The sequence below is a fragment of the Pipra filicauda genome, unplaced genomic scaffold (assembly GCF_003945595.2).
Source record: "Pipra filicauda isolate LSUMZ 115617 unplaced genomic scaffold, ASM394559v2 scaffold336_size1087642_pilon, whole genome shotgun sequence".
NCBI classification, from domain to species: domain Eukaryota; kingdom Metazoa; phylum Chordata; class Aves; order Passeriformes; family Pipridae; genus Pipra; species Pipra filicauda.
In genome coordinates, this window is record NW_024104461.1 from 591099 (window position 1) to 605244 (window position 14146).

At 60.6% G+C, this 14146-nt stretch overlaps 1 protein-coding gene across 1 annotated transcript; it reads right to left on the reverse strand.

The window, feature by feature from the left end:
- Positions 1 to 3531: 3531 nt before the first annotated feature.
- On the reverse strand, positions 3532 to 6839 carry LOC113983118 (myosin light chain kinase, smooth muscle-like). Its single transcript, XM_027711921.2, has 9 exons — positions 6824 to 6839; positions 6389 to 6479; positions 6073 to 6276; positions 5416 to 5633; positions 4891 to 5014; positions 4657 to 4809; positions 4421 to 4541; positions 4254 to 4344; positions 3532 to 3945 (listed from the first exon to the last, which is right to left on the reverse strand). The coding sequence occupies exons 1-9, from the start codon at positions 6837 to 6839 to the stop codon at positions 3809 to 3811; spliced, it is 1155 nt and encodes a 384-aa protein (XP_027567722.2). The 3' UTR covers positions 3532 to 3808.
- Between the last annotated feature and the right edge of the window lie 7307 nt (positions 6840 to 14146).

Sequence of the window (14146 nt, forward strand, 5' to 3'; positions counted from 1 at the left end):
CTGGGGGAGGAGGGGGCGTCCTGCCCACTCCTCATCCCAACCCCAGGCACAGGGATGTCTCCAGGGATTGGATCCAGACCACCCAAACCAGCTGTGGTCCCTTGGCTGGGGGGACTTCATGACTCTCCTCTGCTCTTCCCCTGGGTGCTGCACCTTGGGGTGATGGTTGTTGAGCTCCTGTGACCACAGAGAGCCTCCTGACCCCTCAGGACCTGGCTGGGACATGGCTGGGACCTTTGGGAAGTGAGGACACCCCGGTGGGTGTCCCCTTCCCCTGGGGAGCTTCGCCGAGAGGTGAAAGCATCACAACTCAGGAGTTCCTGATGTTCCTTCAGCACCTGCAGCTTCTCCCTCCACTGAGCCTCCCCTGCCTCTGTCACCACCATGTCCTTGTCACCGCCAAGTCCTCATACCCTCGTGTCTTCTCTCCTTTCAGCTCTTTGCTGGTGTTTGATACATGAAGGTTTATCCGACAGCTCAAATTACCCCAAGGCTCTTCACTCCCTGCAATAAAAGTCCTTAAAAACACCGTTCTAGAATCGACACATTCAAATCATCATCTTCAACATGTGCACAGGGCTACATTTTTTACATTAGGGCTGATTTCAGTTTGGTTTTTTAATTAATTTCCATTCCCTGGAAAACACTCAGGCAGGACATTGTATCTTCTGGGGGGGGTTCCACAGAATTTGTAGGTGTGCAAAGCAACAAACAAACTGTTTCTTGACTTTGGAGCTACCCAGGCAGCATTCCCTCATCCAACCAAGCATTCCCAGACCTAGACCATGCAGCCCAGGGTAAACCCAGGGTTATCAAATCCCTTGGAACTAGAGGATTAAGCTCCAGAAGCTTGAGGATGTTTGGACAGCTGACCCCACCTCACGTCCCTCCAAGGAGTTGGACCTGAGATAAGGTGGGAACCCCCTCTCAAAGTTCTCCAGAGGGCATCATTCATCCTTTCTGCCTCCGTGGAGGATTCCTGAGGATTTCAGGACCTGCTCTGAAGTTGTGTGCCTGAAGTGAAGGTCAGTCCAAGGGTCTGTCATGATGGAAGGACCAAGATCTTAATTCCTTCGCCTCTGAGATGCTGAGATTAGAATTCTATTTTCAGTGCTGCTGAATTTCTCAGAGGCTGTAATGAGTTCCAGGTATAATTCCACTCTTCATTCCTTCCTGAATTGCACATTTTAATGTGCTAGGCCATGGGAAGGAGAAGAAACCAGGAACCAGCTTCTTCTGAAGGTAAATCAGTTTTTACAGTATAAAATACAGGATTAGAGCAAGAAACTCCGTGTCTGGAGCCCTGGGACTTGGATTTTCCAGGCCGTGAAGGAGTTTGGAAAACAGAGGAAGATAAACATCATTCCCAACCAGAAATATTTTGGTAGTGTCACATGGTAAATAGCTCATCAAGGGATTGATTATAACAACTTGGTGTTTGCTTATCATCTGCAGCTTGAGCACATTCAGAGGGTTCCCAGGGGATGGGTTTGGAATCTGTGTAAGGAGGAAAACATGGGATAGAGAACGGGCAAAAACTGGGATGTGATGTGTGTGAAAGGGGTTCCTCAGCCTCCCTCTGGTACTCTGGGATGGGAAAACAAATGCTGTGGGTAGAATGTGGAATATTTCTGTTTGTTTATTTGTTTCTAAGGAGTTTCTCCTCCCGCTTGGAGCAGCGAATCCACAGCTCCTGCTGAAAACAGGGGAGGGAGAGGAAGCAGGTGAGTTCTGTCAGGAGGTGTCTCACCCAGCTGTTGGAGGGCCAGGATTGGACCCTGCAAGGAATCATGGAATCATTCAGGTTGGAAAAGCCCCCTGGGATCAGAGTCCAACTGTTTCCCCAGCACTGCCAAGGCCACCACTGACCCGTGTCCCCAAGTGCCACATCCACAGGGCTTTTAAATCCCTCCAGGGACAGGGATTCCACTTCCCTGGGCAGCCTGTGCAGGGCTGGACAACCCTTTCCATGAAGAAATTTTCCCCAATATCCAAACTAAACCTCCCCTGGCACAGCTTGAGGCCTTTTCCTCTCCTCCTGGCCCTCGTTCCCTGGGAGCAGAGCCTGACCCCCCCCACTCCACCCTCCTGTCAGGGAGTTGGAGAGATCAAGAAGTTCCCCTCTGAGCCTCCTTTTCTCCAGAGGGTCCCAAAAGGGCTCTTCTTTCTCCAGCAGGAGGTCCACACACCAATTTCCAAATTAAATTCCTTCTTAAATTCCATCTCCTGCTTCCAACAAGAGACAAGACCCCCGAGCCCTGGGCAGGGCCTGTGACAATCTGCCACCCCACGGCCCTCTGGCCTTCCTGTGGTCAGAGCCATGGACATCATTAACAGGAACAGCCCTTTGCCACAGAAACTCGAGCCAGGCCTGGGCACTGATAAAAAAGCCCTGTCAGCTGGAGGGTCAGTGCCACAGCGAGGGGACAGGGAGAAGAGCAGAGAAGAGCCATGGAGCCCCCCAGCCAAGGGGCCACAAGCACTCTGGCTGTTCTGCCATCTCTGGAGCCCGAAGAATGGCAAATCCTGCCGTGGATCCTCCTGCCATGGTGGCCACCAGCTTCCACAGGAGGTGGGTTTTCACAGAATCACACAATGGTTGACGCTGGAAGGAAACTCTGGAGGGCACCTGGTCCCTCCCCCTGCCCCAGCAGGTTGCCCAGGACAGGCCTAGACAGGTTTTTTAATATCTCCAAGGATGGAGAGCACACAGCCCCCCTGGGCTCCCTGTGCCAGCGCTCCATCACCAGTAAAAAGGTGTTTTGTGAGGTTCAGGTGGAGCCTCCTGTGTTTCAGGAGGTGCCCACGGACTTTGGGCACTGCTGAGGAGAGCCTGGCTCCATCCTCCCTGCACCCAGCTGCATTCCCATCTCTCCCAGACGTTCCTCATGGATGAGGGGCTCCGGTCTCTCCCCCATCCTTCATGGAGCCCTCCCCCAGGTGCCTCTGTTGTACTTGGGACCCCAGAACACGGCACAGACCTCCAGGAGTGGCCTCACCAGTGTTAAATTAGGGAAGGATCCCCTCTAAATCCTGCTGGCAGTACATCCTGCAGCCCAGGACCCCACTCACCCCCTGGGTACCAGGGGCCCACTGACAGCTCATGGTCAGCCCAGTGTCCAGGTTGTTCCTCTCCAGGGCTTCCACACACCCAGCTCTTCCCCAGCTGCCTCCTTAGGCTGAGGATGGAGCTCACACAGCAGGTCCTGGGCTCCTGCCAGCCCTGCTGGTACCAGAGTTGGCCCAGACATGGAAAGACTGGAAGGGCCCAGGGCTCATCGTGGCTCCTGTGGGCTCAGGACACGACCCCAAACCCTCCTGATGACAAGGGAAGACTTCCAAGTGAGGGACACTCAGGGCTGCTGCCAAAGCCACCCCAGCCCCTGTGCCCAGGGCCAACATCACTGCTGGGGAAGAGAAGGGTGGGGAGAGCCCAATACCAGCTCCCAAAGAGGGGGACAGCTTGGGCAGCTCTTTCTCACCCCTCCCAGTGATTTTGGGGGGGAAAAGGACCAGCACAGGGAGCACAGAGATCCTTGGTGCTTTATTGGTGACAGCTCGAGCCTGGGTGGCCATGGAGAGACAGGAGCACGGGCTCCTTGCAGGGACAGCAGGGACAGCTGTCCCCACACCAGCACAGGGACACTGTGGGACCCCAGAGTTCACCACAGGAGAGGGGGTCTGGGGTCTGGATCCACCGCAGGCTGGAGGGGTCACCTTGTGAGCTGCTGGAGGGGGTACCACCTCCCTGCTCCTCTCTCCTCAGCTGCTCTAGGTGCTCCAGGAGGGGGGTGACACAGCCTCGCTGTCACTGCTCTGTCTCCCCTGGGGCTGCAGTGCTCCTGCCATCCTCCTCCTCTTGCTCTGTCAGCAGCTCTGAGGAACCAGGACCCCGTGTGGGCAGAGCCCTGGAGGGTTGTTCCTCTTCTGGGCTGCAGCCTTGGCCTGTGGGAGAGGGGCAGAGGGAATGGTGAGGAGTCATCACCTCCCTCCTGTGCTGGAGGGATCAGCTCTGGATCCCAAGAGATCTGGATCACACCCAGAGTGGGATCCACCCACTCCAAGGCTGCACCAGAGGGATGAGGATGGAAGGAACCTTGGGTCATGGAGCAGAAATGGCACTGTGGGGACATGCCTGGGTGTTTAGTGGCACCAGGGCAGGGTGGAGCAAAAAGAGGCAGAAGCTGCCCGGGAGCCCAAGGTGGGGATGGCAGAGCAGAGAGAAGGGTTGATGGGTGTTTTGGGGCCATCACCTTCCTCATCCTGAGCCTCTGACGCCTTCCTCTCCAGGCTCTGGGACAGCAGGGTCAGCCTGTTGAGGGCCAGCAGGGCTTTCCCTGTTTTCTGCAGGGAAGAGAAGGAGCACTGAGCCCCACCCAGAGCCACCCCCATCCCAACACCCTGATCATCCCCCCAGTACCTGCCACTTGCGCCGCGTCAGGAACTGCCTGATCCTGTCCTTGGACAGCGCCTTGGGGCTGCTGGGCTGGGGGTGCTGCAGCCAGGGGTGCAGCAGAGCCCCTGCACTGGGGAGCCGGTGGCTGGGACAGACGGGGTGGTCACGGGGGGGCTGCTCCACCATCAGACCCTCGGCTGCACAGAGCACACCCCCCCCAGCACCCCAAACCCCTGCCCAACTCCACCCCTGGGTCCTACCGGGGGTCCTTCTGCAGCAGCTGGCTGATGAAATCCTTGGCCTGGGGGGAGATCTCAGAGAAGGTCTCCTCCTCAAAGTCCCACCGGGCAGCTGTGACGTTGCTCAGCGTCTCCATGTCTGTGTCCCCCTGGAAGGGGGACTCCCCGCTCAGCCTGCAGAGGTGACCCCAGGACATCAGTGGCAGCTCGGGCTCCCCTCCAGCCCCAGCTGCCTGTTCCCAGGAGGCCACTCACAGGATGTAGCAGATGACACCAACACTCCACATGTCCGTGGAGAAGCTCACGGGCTCGAAGGCCACCACTTCTGGGGCCATGAACTCAGGGGTGCCGTGTAACACCTTCACGGGGGTGTCTGGAGCTGCAGAGGAGATGGAGGGGCACGTGTCTGTCTGGGACCTCCCCAGGACACACGTCCAGCTGGGACCCCCCTGGAGCAGCCCAGTGACACGCCAGCCCCCATCAGTGGATGAGCCCCCGTGCCCATGGAGCTGCCACCCCCGAGGACCCATCACGAGTCTTGGTGCTCTCTTAGAGCATTCCTGGGCACCCACAGCCACAGGGGTCTTGGGGGTCTCCACCTCAGCAGCAGGGCTGGGGACACGTGGGTTTCCCCAGAGCATCTTGTCACCAGGAAGGGCCAGGTTTGGTGGCACCAAGGCAGGAGGACACCGCGCTCCTGGTTGATGTTCTGGGCCAAATCCTGTCCCCGTGACGGTCACAATCCCTGCCCCAGACCCCAGGACCCCCACCCTTGCCCACCCAGCTTCCGTGCCAGGCCGAAGTCGATGATCTTGACGCAGCGGCTGTCGGGGCTGACGCAGACGATGTTCTCGGGTTTGAGGTCGAGGTGGACGATGGCCCGGCCGTGCATGAACTGCAGCCCCTCCAGGATCTGCCTCACGTACTGGGCACTGCTGGGCTCCGTGTGCTCGAAGTCGTCATCCACAATGCGCTCAAAGAGCTCCCCCCCTGCCACGCTGGGGACAACGAGGGGCTGGGACCCCACTGGGGGGGTCTGCCATGCCCGAGGAGGGGAAGCCCCACCACAGAACCCGGACCTGATGCTCTGGTTCCATCTCACCACCCTTATCTCCAGGGTCTGCAGGTTCCCCATCCATCCCACACCCCACAGCACAGGGACCCCTCCCCAGTGCCATGCTGGGCACGACAAGGTGCTGGGGACCCCACTGGGATCTACCAGCCCTGAGGAGGGGCAGTCCCACCGGGGAACCCAGACTCAGCACACTGGGAGCACCTCCCAAACCTTAACCCGGGGTCTGCAGGTTCCCCTTCCATCCTACATCCCCCCCCAGCACCCCGCGGCACAAGGACCCCTCCCCACCGCCAGTGCTCCCCCCGGCAGAGCCGGGCAGTGTCCCCACCGCCCCCACGCAGGGCTCAGCCCCCCTCACTCACTACTCCATCACCATGACGAGCTCCGTGGGGCCCTGGAAGGCAGCGAGGCACTGCACCAGGCGGGGGTGCTGCAGCAGGTTCATCAGCTCCACCTCTGCCCGGGCCGCCGCCCTCTCCTTGCCCGTCCGTGTCCGGAAATACTTCCCAGCACGGATTTTGCCGGAGGCTTTTTCCCGCAGCCGGTACACCTTCCCGAACTTCCCCCTGGGACAGAGCGAGGGTGAGGGATGGAGGAGTCACCACCAGCGCCCTGCATCCCACCAGGGCTGTGGCTGTCCATGCCCAGGCCGTGGGAATCCGCGACCCCCCCACTTACTCTCCCAGCTTCTCCAGCTGCGTGTACACATCCGAGACCTTGTCCTGGGTGTTGATGACCACATCACGGTGTTCAAAGGTCTCCTCAGCTCCTGGGGGATGGAGCAGGGTGGGCCATGCAGGGCCCCCCGTACATTTCCCCCAGTGCTTATTTCTGTGCCCCCCCTGCTCCATCCAGGGCTGACCGCCCTCCCCACGCAGTGCAGATGGGACATGGTGGGGACGTGGGGACAGGGGCTGCTGCTACAGGAGCTCCTGGAGCAGTCCAGCACCCTGAAGGCCAGGTTTGGGGTAAAAGGTGCTTTCAGGATCAAAAATCCAAGAGAAACAGCACCGGGATGGGATGGAGGTTGGTGCTGATTTGAGGGAACAACAGAGGGTCAAACCAGTGCTGGGTTCCTTTGTGGCTCCCCAGGGACAGAGGGCTCCACTGTACCTCCTGCCTGGGACATGGTGTCACTGGCTCCTCAGGGGGTGCTGGCACAGTCAGGATGGTGCTGGATGTGTCCCCAAGGCTCTGGCAGCCCCGCGCTGGGGCAAACAATGGCCACGTCTCCACTCCAGCTGCTCCCCGGATCCCTGCACCTTCTCCCTGTTATTGAGACCACCATCACCTCTCCACCTGCACCCACACTCCCCATCCCACTCAAGAGGTCCATCTTGATAGACCCAAAGGGACCAAACCAAATTTTAAAGCCAGGTCGCTTCTTAGATGGGGACAACCCCCTTTCCAGGAGTGCCTCAGGCTCTGAGCTGATGTTTTTCCCATGCCCTGTCCTGCATCAGCCAGGAAATCCCCAGGAAAACCGCACTTGGAGGGCAAAGGACGCGTTTCCTTACATGTCCCCTCCACGCTCCGTCCACGGGAAGGCTGGGAGGACAGGGCTGTGACACCCAAGGGTGCCAGGCAGCAGCACCCAAACCCCACCCTGAGAGCCACAGTACTGACCTGTCACCGTCCTGTCCCTCCTGTCCCAGGCCACCAGCAGGTTCTCGACCCTTCCTGGTCACTGAAGAGCCACCGGGGAGCTGGAGAGGGAGGGAAGTGGCAACACTGGGGGTCAAGGACAACTGGGGCCACACATATGGGGCTGTCCTGGGGTAGAACCAAGGGCATCCCTCCCTCTCCGGGAACAGCCCCGGCTCCCCCCTCCCTTTCCTTCCCAGCAGAGCGTTTCCGGACTTGGGGGATAAACAACCACCAGCATCACTGAGCCCTCCTCAAACCGTGTCCTGGACCTTGAACCACAGCCCCAAAGCCCCCAACACTCCATTTGGCACCGTGCAGGGTCACAGATCTGCCACATGGGGAGTTCAGCCAGAGCAACCCCAGGGCGGGGGATCTGCAGAGACTCAACACACCTCATTACAGGGCAGAGAGCTCAGCCTGCTCCGCCCTCCCAACACAAATCCACAGCTTGCACTCTCTCAGGAGTTAAACCCAGTCCCAGCACACCCCGCCCCCTTCCCACCCATGGGTGGGTTCCCGCAGAGGGGCTGAGCACCACACCTGCCCCCCTAATTCCAGCTCCACCTGCAGCCAATATGCCAATGTCCCCACCCTGGGCTTCAGCTTCCCCAGGGGAGCTCAGCTCTGGGTTCAGGAAAGCCGGGATGAAGGTGAATGGGGAGTTACAAAACTCCTCCGGGCCTCCCAGCCCGGCGATTTGAAGGGAAAACCCGGGGTTTTCCAGCCTTTATCCCCCCAAAAAGCAGGGCTGTGTGGCCACACTGCCTCAGCTTCCCCTGCTATAAAACGGGAATAACGCCGTGATTTCCCCCAGGAGCTGAGTCCGGACCTGGGGATCACGACCCGAGATCGGCGGGGCAGCCCCGTGTCACCGCGGGGGGGTCACCCCGGGGTTACCTGCAGTCCGGAGCCGAGATTTGGGGCCGTGCCAGCGCCGCCAGACACGTCCCCGCCGCCGCTCCCCCGCCCGGCACAAAGTCCGCGGCCTCGGGCAGGGACTGGGGACAAACGGGCGGTGGCAGGGCCACCACGACCTCGCCTGCCCTTGTCACCCTGCCCTTGCCCGCGGCGGGGCAGAGCCCGGGCCGGGGGTGCCGCGGGCAGGGGGCTCCCCGTGGGTGAGGGATGTGTGTGGATGCTCCCGGCTCGGCGCTCGGCTCGATCCCGCTGGGATATCGACTGGTCCTGGGGACAGGATAGGACACGGGGGTGGCCTGGCTGGGGACGGGCGGATGGAGCACGGCTGGATGCATCCCGCCCGCCCGGCCGGGCATGGATGGAGACCCGGCTGGTCCCTCTCCCGGGCAGGAGGAGGGTGGTGCTGGGCTGCTCCCGGCGCAGGGAAGGGCAGGATGCGGCCCAGGAAAGCGAAGGATCCCGGCAGCCACTTGATGTCAGTGTTGGCCTGACGCTGCTCCCGGTGACGGGCAGAAAAACGAGCAGGAAAAAGGCCGGGAGGGAACAAAGATTTGGGATCTGGGGGATCTGTGGCAGCGCCGGGATGCGCCGGGATGCAGTGCTTGGCTGGAGGGTGAATCCCTTGGGAGCCGCATCCGCGCTGGGTGGAGCATCACATACACGGGGCATCAACAGCAGGAAAAACTGGATGCTGGTCCAGGGATTAGGGAGTAGATCCATCCATCCTTTGGGATTTTCCAGCCTCATTACCGACAGCACTTCATTTAAGGGTCACCGACCCCCGCCCTGTCCCATGCCTTTGCTTTTGGATTCGGGAATGTGGCCCATCCAAAATGCCCAGTGGTTCATTACCCACCATGGACAGCCTCTCCTTGTGCCTTATAAAATTAATTAATTAATTGATCATCCAGGCATCCATGTGTTGGATCATGTTGTCCCCCCTACCCCAGAGAAGCCCTGGCATGGCCAGGATGGGATTTCTGGGTGCCACTCCCCATCCCAAACCTGCCCATGGGGTGCCCACGGGACCCCCCTGTTCACCCCGATGTCCCCCTGCACAGCCCCCCACACACACACTTCGGGCTGAGTCAGAGCCTTTTGTGCAGATTCTGCTGCCTCTGCTTTTTTGTAGGTCCTACAATAAATGGTGGCACTGCAGGGCTCAGCTGTGGGTGATAATGTGGGGGGGAACAGGGTCACCTCGCTGGGTCCTGGGTCTGACACAGAGGACTTGGGGGGCACAGGGGACATGGGGACAGATGGGGTACTCCGAGGGTTTGGGAGGACCAGGGAAACGCTGAGGGCACAAAGGGGACACTGGGGACAGGGGGGACATGGGAGCCACAGGGCCCACAGAGGGGGGGACAGGGGACATTGGAGGAACGTGGGAGGACACAGAGGACATGGGGGGACAGGGGACATTGGAGGAACGTGGGAGGACACAGAGGACGTGGGGGCACACGGGGGGACACCAGTGACATGGGGACACCAGGGATGGGGACACGTGGCAGCCACAGGGAGGGTCTGGGGACACCGGGGGGGGCACAGAGACACAAGAGAGGGACATGGAAATGGAGCAGGGACACCCAGGGGACAGGAGGGGACACGTGGGGGGTTGGGGACACTCAGGGGACAAGGGGGGGACACGTGGGAGTTTGGGGGCGGGGCCAGGAGGGGGGACGATTGTGGGCGGGGCCGGCTGCGCACGCGCTAGGGGCGGGGCCAGGCCAGGGGGAGGGGCCTTTCGGAGCGGGGCTTCCGGGTTGGGCGGGGCCGGGCTATTGCGAAACGCGGTGGGCGTGGCCACGCCCTTGTTCGGTGTGGTGGGAGGGGCCATGTCAGGGTGTGGGCGGAGACAGAGCCTTATATGTGCGGTGGGCGTGGCCATACCTGGCGGTGGGCGTGGCCAGGCGGGGAGCACGTGTCGCCCAGCAGCGCTGGGCCCGGGGGGAGCGGCGGGGGACGGGGAGCACCGGGAGCTGGATGCTGGGAACACTGGAAGCACTGGGAAATGGCAGCTGGGAGCGCTGGGAGATGGGTGCTGGGAGCTGGTGTAGGGCACTGGGAGCTGGCACTGGGGGTGCCAGACCCCGCTGGGCTCCCTTCACCCCACTCCTGCCCCGGCTTTGGACAGGGCTTTGCTCGAGCTCAGGCTGGTCCCAACAGGCAGCTCCCTGTCCCATCCAGGGCACTGCCATTCCAGGCCTTTGGCACAGCAACCCCCCTCCAAATGCAACTCCAGACCCGAAATGCTCCGGAAGGAGACACCCCCATGCCACGGGTTAAATCCAGCCCCACAGCATTCCCCCCACAAAAAGCCTTCCTGGGGGCTGGGGGTCCAGTCCTGCAGGATTGGGGTTGTGCAAACACCCGATGCCCCAGAAATATTCCTGAGACTCTGGAAAGGGTTGTGGCACCCCAGCTTTGGAGGGAGCACCTATGGGTGGGAGTTGAGGTTCAGCCAGACATGCCGGGGTGTGGAGGAGCTTGGAAAATACGTGGAAAATAAATCAATCCAGGTCAGTAAAACACAAAATCCCTGGCACGAGCTCAGGAATCACCCTGTCCCTGTGTGAGATCCTGATCCAGCTCCTCCAGGCAGCCTTGGGAACCTTGAACTTGTTCCTCCAACCTGGGAAGGCAAAGGGGCTCCGGGACAGGACTGATGGTGTTCCCGTGGCACAGGAAGCTCCCCAGGGAGCAGGATTGCCTCTGGATCCCTGGGACAACAACCCTTGGGACTGACAAATAATGGCACTTGGGACCTCAGAGAGCCTCAGTGTGGGCAAAAGCAGCACAGGGGAGGGACGGAGGGGCCAGAGTTGGGTGTGGGCTCCCAGCACACGGGTGAGGCTCAGCTGGGCCGGGAAGGTCACGGGCTCAGAGATAAGTCCAGCTCCAGGAGAGGGGGGGTTATCAGCACCCCAGGCTGCTTCCCGGCTCCTCCAAACTCCCCCATCCTCCCCCGTGCTCTGCTTTGGGCAGCAGCAGGCAGGGAAGGGCAGGAGCAGGCAGGGAAGGGAAGGAGCAGGCAGGGAAGGGAAGGAACAGGCAAGGAAGCCCAACCTGCCCCACAGAGAAAGAGTCCAAGGTGACAAACTTTGTAGGACTTCTTAGGTTTGGGGGGGGGGTTGCCTTTATTTGCAAAATTTATTGTTTATTTTTGCCTTTTCTGTGTCCTGATCCCCAAAATACACATAATTCCCTTAAATTCCTGCAGACTGACCCCCCTGCCGACACCCCACACAGCTCAGCCAGCAAGGAGAGACACCAGTGGAAAAATTCCCTGTGAAATCCTCGGGAAAGCTCCTGGACTTGGCCCTTTGGGTCCCTCCTGCCCTTGAGAGCTGAGATGGAGGAGCCTGGAATTGGGTAGAGGGGGAATTTGGGAGGGGAGAAAGGGGGGTAACTGTCACCCCCTGAGTGTGCTGAGCTCTTGCCGTGCTGGGGGAGGGTGGGGGCTGCTAATTGTGATCCATCTGCTAATTGTGATCCACATAATCGTGATCCACGTCTGCTGCCATCCAGGAATGGTTCTGGAAAAGGACAGAGGCTTTCAAGAGTGTGAGTTGGAAGCTCAAGGCCGGGCCTAGAGTTGGGCAGCCCCTTCCTAAGCCAGACCCTCCCCTTTTAGAGCTGGGGGACCCCTGTGAACAGGACACCCCTCTTTGGCACTAGGGTCCCCCCTGTGTGTGGAGTACCCCCCCCTTTGGGCTGGGGTATCCCCTGTGAGTGGGGCACCCTTCTTTGGGGCTGGGGTCAGCCCTGCAGGTGGAATAACCCCTTCTTTGGCACTGGGGTCTCTCCTGTGAGTCGAGTACCCCCCCAATTTGAGGCTGGGGTATCACTGTGAGCTGGACACCCCCTTTGGCACTGGGGTTCCCCCCTGCAAGTGCAATAACCCCCTCTTTGGCCCTGGGGTTCCCCCCGTGAGGGGAATAACCCCCCCACTTTGGCCCTGGGGTCCCCCCTTCGAGCCAGGCCCCTCCCCGGAGCCGCCCCTCTGGCCTCGCACAGGCCGCCTGAGCAAGGCCTCAGCCCGCCCCGGGCCGGGTTTCAGCGTCTCCATCCCGGCCCAAACCCCATCGCGGAGCTCTCGGGGCCAAGGGGACGCAGGGACCCCGGGCAGGGCCCGCGGTAGGGCCCGGTCGCGGTTTCCCCGCGGGTCGCGGGGCCGGGCCCGGCCCCACTGCCAGGACCCCGCGCCCGCCACGCGTGGCCGCGGGGCCTCCTGGGACAGCGAGTCCAGGCCCGCATCGCCGCCGCGGCCGCTCCACGCCCGGAGACTACAACCCCCACAATGCCTCGCGCCCCGCCTCTTCCCCGCGTTCCCATTGGCGCCGCCGGGCCGTCTCGCGGCGGCACGGCGGGATGTGATTGGCCGAGCGGGCGGCGGGGCCGGGGCGGCGGCGATGGCGGCTGGGAGGGGCCGCGCGGGAGCGGCGGCGCCGCCATTTTGTGTGTGAGGGGACGGGCCGGGGGCTCCTCTATGGCCCCTCCGCGGTCCTTCCGTGGCCTCTCCGCGGCCCCGAGCCCGTTCTTCCTCTCCCGGGAGCCGAGCTTGGTCCCCGCGCTGGTCGTGTGGGGTGGGGCGGCGCCGCAGCCTCACCGGCCGCTCCCCCGTCAGCGCCCGGGCCGGGAGCCCAGCGCTGACCCGGGCGCCTCATGGGGCAGCGAGGGGCGGGGGGTCGAGGTTACCCCGCGGTCTGAGGCGGTGCGGCGGGAGAGGTCCTGCCCGGGGGCTCCGCTGCGGGGCGGGGGTTGGGAGGGGTGTCTTCGTGTAGAAATTAGCGTTAAACAGCATCTTGATGTTTTTCGGCAGCCGCAGCTCGAGCTGGTGCGGGGCTGGTCCCCCGTGAGGAGCAGCCGGGGGAGGAACAGCGCAGTTTTTGTGGAAGTTGGGGCCAGGAGTGCTGGGGTCCCAAACACCGCATAGGAGGGGAAAAAAATACCATCCCTCGCGTTTAATCCTTTTGTTGCATACATTTCAGCCGATTCCCGGCGGGATCCAGGCAGGATCCAGTGGATCCCGGCTAACATGGCCTCCCCCGGAGTGCCGAGAGCCTCAAAAACAAAAGCGTTTCGCTCTTTCCAGGGCTCGGGGAGCTCCTTGGCTGGGGACAGAGCGACAGACCCCGCGGCCGGAGGGGCTGATGCCGCTCCTGGGGCTGGGGAAGCACCTCCGGGGGATTTTTTTTTTCCCTGTGCAAAGTCAAAAAAAAAAAAAAAAAAAAAAAAAAGGCTTTTAAAAAGGGAAAAAAAAAAAAAAAAAAAAAAAAAAAAAAGGTATTTTTTTGGAAACGCTCAGCGCTGTTTGAGCTCTCAGCAGCGTCCCCACGGCTCCTCGGTGGAACTTCAGCTCCCGGCCCTGTTTTTCCCTCGGCAAAGGCCATTCCTGTGTTTGTGGGGCTGGGTTTAGGTGTAAAACGGGGAGATTTGGGAGGCTTCTCTCTCGAGTGTGAGTTGTGCTGTCAGAGGTGGCTCTGCCAGGTCAAACCTGGGTTATTTTACATTTATGCACTTGGTGGGGTGGGTTTTTTTAAATTAGATTTCTGTTATGACTCTGCTGACAGTGTTTGCCCCCATGTTGCTTGAGCAGGTCCTGAACTCCAAAGCTTCACATGGAGAGTTGTGGCTGCCCCATCCCTGGAATGTCCAAGGCCAGGCTGGACGGGGCTTGGAGCAACCTGGGCTGGTGGAAGGTGTCCCTGCCCATGGCAGGGGTCGGCCCTGGATGGGCCTTAAAGTCCTTCCAACCCAAACTATTCCGTGATTCCATGATATTTTTGTATCCCAGCTGCATTTCCAGAACTGGGACCTTTATTGTCTTTTGCCCGTGACAGCTGAAAATCCCATTTCAAGTTGATTTTG

Coding starts and splice junctions, on each gene's coding strand:
- LOC113983118 (XM_027711921.2), bottom strand. Junction 4,810..4,890: donor GGTGTCATCTGCTACATCCT/GTGAGTGGCCTC, acceptor TCACCTCTGCAG/GCTGAGCGGGGAGTCCCCCT. Junction 4,345..4,420: donor TGACGCGGCGCAAGTGGCAG/GTACTGGGGGGA, acceptor TCTTCCCTGCAG/AAAACAGGGAAAGCCCTGCT.